At 50.6% G+C, this 7,985-nt stretch overlaps 1 protein-coding gene across 1 annotated transcript; it reads left to right on the top strand.

The window, feature by feature from the left end:
* Positions 1–407: 407 nt before the first annotated feature.
* Positions 408–2,807, top strand: CDV56_101253 (uncharacterized protein; the record flags this gene model as incomplete). The annotated part of the gene is made up of 2 exons (XM_026754872.1): positions 408–913; positions 977–2,807. The coding sequence occupies 2 exons, from the start codon at positions 408–410 to the stop codon at positions 2,805–2,807; spliced, it is 2,337 nt and encodes a 778-aa protein (XP_026609591.1).
* Between the last annotated feature and the right edge of the window lie 5,178 nt (positions 2,808–7,985).

Below are 7,985 nucleotides of genomic sequence, written 5' to 3'. Positions count from 1 at the left end.
GAGGAGGTCTGGCTGGGCGATGGGCTTCTAGATTCTGGGATCCGTCCTCTCTGGGGACTCTCCGGGCGTGGTTCATAAGAGGCCATGATTTGAACTCTCTGACGGGTATCGGGGTAGGGGCAGTCCCCTGGGGCTCCGATGGAGGAATACCACCTTAACGACACGAGACCTGTTCCTGCATGATGGGCAGATGCTTTTTATCCTGAGCTACTACAAGACCCGGAGTCAGAGTAATGCATCCCGATGGCCGGTTCGTTTCCTCCTCCCCGAGGTCGCCCAGCTAGTCACCCAGTACCTTGCCATTATCCAACCATTCTGCCGAGTTTCTCTAGCAGGAGACCCAGATTCCCGTGGCTATTTCTGATTACCTATGGTCCCGAGGCACTGGCCCCTGGGTTGATGATGCCATGACTCGGGTGGTTGTTAATACCGGGAAGCTGATCCTGGGGAAGCACATCCATGTCCAGGCATGGCGCCAGATCACGGTTGGTATCGCCCGACGGAAATTCGCTGCCACCGAAGCCAATCTGCTGATTGAGGAAGGGGAGGGGGTGGACGATGAGGACCCACACTCTATGCTCGGTAGCATGTCGGATGTATTACACTGGCAAGCCAGCCACACGCCCCATACCGGGAATCGGGTGTACGGCGGGACGGTGAATTTCCGGGCAGGGTTGACGGATGCCGGGCTACAGGAGTACCGACACATCAGCCAGCTGTGGCACCGGTTCGTCCGTGATCCCCTGCATTTTGAGCCGGCCGTAGCGACCCCACGTCGCATGTTCCCGCAGTGGGTGAGCCCATCCACCACCCGGCAGGGCGGACCGCGAACGGCATGGGAGTGGGATGAAACCCCTGCGAGTGTGACTGGCAGTGTTGAGACAGCATCCGTGGCCACGCCCTCGAAGCGGCGGTAGAGTGAAGACCAGGAGACCCCCATTGCACGGCGCATGGCACGTCGGGACGCGCCTGCCAGGAGCCGGCGACGATGGCGCATGGAGCAGGCCATGGAGGTGCTGCAGCGGATGTATGGCCCTGACGCACGGTATTGGTCGGACGGGCAAGAGCAGGCCATGCAGCATATTGTGGCGGGCGCAGGGCAGGTGCTGGCAATCCTGCGGACCAGTGAAGGGAAGAGTTTGCTGTACCTCCTGCCGTGCCAGCTGCCAGGGGCCGGCACCACCGTGGTGATCCTGCCGTTGGTGGTGCTCAAGGATGAGATGCAGCGCCGGTGTGCGGAGGCCGGAATTGCAGCCCATATCTGGGAGGCGCAGACCGATCCTGACCGGTTATATTCCTGTCCACTGATCATGGTCGCTGTTGAGCAGGCCGTGCGGCCCAAGTTCCGTGACTTCCTCAACCGACAGCACATGGCGAACCAACTCGACCGGGTGGTTTTCGATGAGTGCCATCTGGCGGTCACCGCGGTGTCATACCGAGCAGTAATGGGGCTCCTGCCGCAGTTACGCGATCTAGAAGTTCAAATGGTGTTCTTGACTGGGACCCTGCCACCATTCATGGTCGTCGAGTTTGAGAGGGGGATGTTGTTGCGGGGAGCCCGGATGATCCGTAGCCCCACCACGCGGCGGGATATATATTTCCAGGTCCGCCAGTGCCCACCCCACCACGATCTCGTCCGTGACTTTGCCATTCCCAGCATTCAAGAATCCATTGCGCAACTCCAGCCTGGCACCCGATGCATTATTTACGGCTGGCAGATTGCCATCACGGAGCAGATCGCTGAGGCTATTGGTAGTCCCATTTACCATTCCAAGTCGGGTAGTGTGGAGGAGAAGGCCGAGGTTTTACAGCACTGGCGGGATGGTCAACCGGCGTGGGTTGTTGCCACCTCTGCATTTGGGTTGGGAATCGACCATCCGGCAGTGCGGTTAGTGGTTCATGTTGGGGTTCCATGGAGTCTGATCGATTTCGCGCAGGAGGTTGGGCGACTGGGACGAGATGGGGCCGGTGGGCAGTCTGTCGTGTTGGTTCCCCCGCAGTGGAAGCCCACGAGCACCACCCGTGAGGGACGACCCCTGGGCTTGGCTGAAGCAGCAATGCAGACCTACCTCTCCACCCCTACATGCCGCGTGTTGGAACTCTCCCGATTCCTGGACGACGACGCCTGCCCCTGTCAGCCTGGGGCGCTGTTATGTGACCGATGCATCCAAGCCGGTGCGGTTTGTGTTCCTGAAACGACCCCCACGCCTAGCCATGCCAGTGATGAGGCGGCGGTGGGTGAAGCCGATGACGATGACTTGGCTGATTTGCGAGCTGGGGGTGAAGAGCTTCGGCGGCAGGTCCAGACGCAGGCACGTTCTTTGGCCGACTACACTGCATCCCTCCGGGCGTGGCGTGGAATGTGTATGATCTGCTACCACCTGCCCCGTCCTGGCTCTGGGGTAGGGTCCCATGCGCGACACCCATTGCAGGCATGCCCTAATGGGCGGCGATTTGAATTTTTCGACGCGAAAAAGCAGGCCCAGGAAGAGGGGAAAGGGCGAGGTGGGTGGTTTGGTAAGTTTAGTAGCTGTTACTGGTGTTTCAACCCATGGGTGGTCTGTGACCAGCAGAGACCGGGTCGGTGCGAGTTCACGGACCTTGTGATGCCTATTTGCTGGGCTGTTTACCAGAAGCCCACGTGGGTGCAGCAGTACCTAGGTGAACTAGGCGGGGGGCATGTGGTGGACGACGAGGCAGGGTATATGTTATGGCTGGGACTGGATCAGCCAGTGCATGGGGAAGTGGCTTCAAATGCGGTCCTTGTTGCAGATTTTGTGTTACGACAGATGGATGCAGGCCGATAGGGATAACTAAACCAATGTGAGGTGATGCAGTGTTTTGGGCGGGAGCCAGAATGCCAGCAGCCTGAGGCAGGGTTTCAAACTGATATGCGGGTATATAGTGATTTCAGTGGGAGCCAGAATGCAGACCAGATGATGTAGAGTTACAACTATATTATTCTAATTCTACAGTCATTTTTCTATAGAACAACACCTTTGCATATGACTTTTAGTGGGGGTATAGAGACTTTTGACATCAAACTCCATATCACCCTAACCTACTTGCCATCCTCTAATAGTCGAACAAATGCACTGAACAAACAGAATGAACTTAATGAAGTGATTAGGCTGCTTGGACTGGACAATCTGGATGAACTCAATGAACTTGATGAACTTGACGAACTCAACGAACCAGAAGAACCAGATGAACAAGTTGAGCCAGTTGAGCCAGTTGAGCCAGTTGAGCCAGTTGAGCCAGTTGAGCCAGTTGAGCCAGTTGAGCCAGTTGAGCCAGTTGAGCCAGTTGAGCCAGTTGAGCCAGTTGAGCCAGTTGAGCCAGTTGAGCCAGTTAAATGAGTTAAACCAGTTAGACAAGTAAACTGGATCAGCCAGTGCATGGGGAAGTGGCTTTAAATGCAGTCCTTATCACAAATTTTATGTTATAATAGATGGATGCAGGCTGATAGGGATAACTAAACCAATGTGAGGTAATACAGTGTTTTTGGCAGGAGCCAGAATGCTAGCAGCCATATGTGGTGATGAAGGGTTACAATGATCCGAACAGGATCAAGGACAATCCAAAGGTAACGCAAGAACAATAACAGTAGAGATAGAAGCAAGGCCTATTGAGTACGTATACTCAATAGTAAGAGAGTAACTGACGAATCGGACTAGCGTTTGATTGGTTTGAACCCTTTGTGAGGGATTATCAAACGCACGACGAAGATGACCAGGACGATGAGACTAAAGCCATGTTCGCCAGCTACGACGTTTTCAAGAAACGACTGGAGGGAACTTTCGGCGATATCGACAAAGAGCGCAACGCTGAACGACAGCTATGGCGACTCAAGCAGACTGGATTTGTGGGGGATTATGCTTCGAAATTCCAACAGATTATATCCCATTTGGATTGGGACGAAGACGCATACATCGCACGATTCGAAGAAGGGTTACGACCGGACATCCAGGAGAAGCTGATCTGGATGGAACGACCCAAGACGCTTAGCAAAATGATTGAACAAGCGGTCAAGATTGACAACAAATTGTATGACTTCAACATGCGCAGAAAGGAAAGGAATTTGGGGGGTTTCAGCAACAGGCGCACCACGAATTATCGACCGAACGACAGAAGGCCAGCTCAACCACGGAGCCAAGGATACACGGATCCTTACGGGCCACGACCAATGGAGTTAGACGCAACTCAACAGACGGCACTTTCCAATGAGGAAAGAGAACGGTGAAGAAAAGAGAAGTTGTGTTTCCGGTGCGGGAAGCCGGGGCACATGTACAAATCCTGCAAGCAGCAACCCTGGAAGGGTAAGCAGGACGGAAAGAAACAGTTACGTGCGACCAAAGAACTCAGTGCCACGAGGGGCAGAGATGGTTATGACACAACTGGGATCATCAAACCTAAGGAAAAGATTGATGCGCGACTTAAGAAGCTGTACCAAGAATGTACTAGCTTAAGTGACGAAGAGATTGAAATGGAGCTCAGCGCAGAAGACTCCACTGATTATGAGGATGCGAGCAATGGTTGGCCCACAAGGGACTCAAATGTGCTTGCGGCAACCAACCAGGAAGCATCAACTGACAACGACGGATGCGACTCCACTGAATGGGAAGACATGACACCCGACGGAGTCATCCGCAGACTAACGATACTCACGAACTGGAGAAATCGGATTATCGGTTCCGATGAAGAAAAGACCGACCAGGATGAGCCAGATCAAGAAGACTTTCCCGCAATAGATTGGGCCACGACTGACCGACCTATTGATCCTCTTGACGAAGAGTACGGAACTCAGTGGGTGAGCTTTGATCCCAACAAAGAGCAGTCTCACGGGATTCCCGAGACACCCAGTGACAATTCCCCACGAGATGATGAAGAAGCGGACCGATACGCCGCTTGGCTAAGAAAGCCAGATGAGAAACAGTTGGCAGAACTGCATAAACACGAGTTAAACGCACGGATCCTTGAGAAAGTTAAACAAGGAATAAAAGGATGCGTTCACCAAAACCTGGAATGTTGGACTCAAGTCGAATCTTGGGAACAACATATGACACACTGCAATCAACACAAGGTCTACTGCCGAAAGTGCAGGAAATGGAACGACGAATATCACCACGAACTTCGTGAAGTTTCGCGGAAGAAACTTCCAGGACCAGTTCACGGATCATGCGACTATGACTGGTGCCTATGTCGACACTTTCGAGGGCACCCAGGACACAATGAAGTGACATGGATCACTTGCTACAGTAACAACTGCAGTGTTCACCACGATAATAAATACGTGGCAAGGTTTTGGCCGGAAATACCAGCAATCGTGAAAGGAAATAATACTTGTCCATGTTGGAATCACGACCGAGTCAGGACCAGTTCCGATGGTTGTGTTGGGACACTTCGAACGACTAAACTTCGATGTCGTACCAACGGGACGGTATGATGTGGTGTTAGGGATTCCATGGCTCAGGAATCATAACCCAGCGATTGACTGGAACATGAATGAGATCCAGTTTAACTGCAGTTGCCCACTACAGGACCGAGTTCAAGGGGAAACCGGGACCTTACGGCGCGTTAGGTCAAGAAGCAATGACAACGACGCTAAGCGGTCAATGGGTGGACCGAAGAGAGAAGCGACAACCAGCCAGAAAGTAACAGCGGTACTAGCAGCAACGAAACCATCGCAAAGGCTCGCAATGATGGAACTACCGGGATGGGCACCGGAGAGCAACGAAGAATATGCTGATATTATGACGCCAGAGGGCGAAGAAGACTCCTGGGAAAGCGAGAAAAACGAGATAAGGTTAGGTTCAGGGACCCACCAGATCTTGGCAACGACCAATCAGGACACAAACGATTCTCGCAATAACAACCCCAGAGGTGACCAGAAAAAAGCTAGCGAGATAGCTTTACCGGAAGCATACAGCGAATTTGGAACATTGTTTGGACAACCCAAACAATATGAACTGCCAAGGCACGGCAAGCATGATCACAGAATTCCACTACAAGAAGGAAAATCGCCAGCATGCAAGAAAATATACCAGATGTCGGAAAAAGAGTCAACGACACTAAAAGAATATATCGATGAGCAATTACGACTTGGGAAGATATGACCATCGACCTCGCCAGCAGGGCATGGTGTACTCTTCGTACCCAAGAAAGATGGAAGTCTACGACTCTGCGTGGACTATTGACCACTGAATGCGATAACGATCAAGGATCGTTACCCACTTCCGTTGATCCACGAAATCCAAGATCGAATTCGAGGAGCTAAGTGGTTCACGAAGTTGGACATCACGGACGCATACAACCACATTCGAATCGCAGAAGGCGAAGAATAGAAGACAGCATTCAGAACGAAATATGGTCATTATGAATACCTGGTTATGCTATTTGGGCTTACCAACGCACCAGCATTGTTTCAAAGATTCATCAACGAAGTATTACAAGAGTACTTAGATCTCTTCGTGATAGCTTACTTGGATGATATCTTGATCTTTTCAGAAAATAAAGGAGAGCATGTGGAACATGTCAGCAATGTTTTACGAAAGCTTCAAGAAGCAAACATCAAGCTAAAGCTGAAGAAATGTGAATTCCACGTCCAAGAGACTGAGTTTCTAGGGCACTGGATATCCATGGAAGGGATCCACATGGACCAGAATAAGGTGAAGGCAATCATTGAATGGCCTCAACCTAAGAACGTCAAGGAAGTTCAACAATTCATTGGACTTGTTAATTACTATTGACGATCATCACTGGATACGCCAAGATCATGCATTCACTCTTTGCATTGCTCAAAAAAGTGAACGAGTTTGAATGGAGCAAAGATTGTGACGAAGCTTTCAGCGAAGTCAAAAAACAAATTGTGGAAGCACCAATCTTAGTGCAACACGATCCAGAAAAAGAGACAACAATTGAGACTGACGCATCCGACTATGCGATCGGAATGCGCATGACTCAACCAGGAAATGATGGGAAGCCACGACCGGTGGCGTTCCACTCAAGAAAATTAATTCAAGCAAAACTCAACTACGACATCCATGACAGAACTACTAGCTATAGTGGTAGCATTCAAAGTCTGGAGAGTCTACCTGGAAGGAGCGAAACACACTATCATCGTGAAAACAGACCACAAAAACCTCACGTTCTTCACAACAACAAAAGAATTAACAAGACGGCAAGCCAGATGGGCTGAAACACTCTCGCAGTACGACTTCAGGATCGTACACTGCAAGGGAACAGAAAACGGACAAGCCGACGCGCTTAGTCGACGACCAGACTACGAACTCCAGGGAAAGACGGTCGAACCAGCAATATTAAAGCAACAGGAAGATGGATCATTGGTGTATAATCACCACACACTTGCAGCAACCATCGAGTTGAATGAAGACCCATTAATTCAGAAAATCATCGAAGAAACAAAAGGGGACAGAATTATTCAGGACATGCTCGAAAACTCAGCAGATAATGAACATCTTACCACAGATGACCGAGGACTGATATACTTGCGAGGACTCATCTACGTACCCGAGTGTATGAGAAGCGAGATCATCGCAAGACATCATGACGACCCAATGCATGGGCATATGGGAATAGAAAAAACGGCTGAAGCCATTTTAAGGAATTACTACTTTCCAAACATGAGAAGGAAGGTACAGGGCTACATTCAGCAATGTGAAACTTGCATTCGAGACAAGCCAGCAAGACATCAACCTTACGGCAAAATGCAATCACCTGAAACACCAAAAGGGCCATGGGAATGGATTACTATTGATTTTGTCGGACCGCTACCAAAGTCAAAAGGATACGATTATCTGATGACAGTCACCGACAGGCTCATGAAGTACATCCACTTGATCCCAACTACGACAAACATGACAGCATCGCAGTTGGCGAGCTTACTTATGGGACATGTGATTGTTAATCACGGAATGCCACAATACATCACGTCAGATAGGGACAAATTGTTCACATCAAAGTTT

Source organism: Aspergillus thermomutatus, assembly GCF_002237265.1.
Source record: "Aspergillus thermomutatus strain HMR AF 39 chromosome Unknown NODE_472, whole genome shotgun sequence".
Lineage (NCBI taxonomy): Eukaryota > Fungi > Ascomycota > Eurotiomycetes > Eurotiales > Aspergillaceae > Aspergillus > Aspergillus thermomutatus.
Note: the sequence above shows the minus strand (reverse complement) of the source record. Positions and strands in the feature narration are given on the sequence as shown.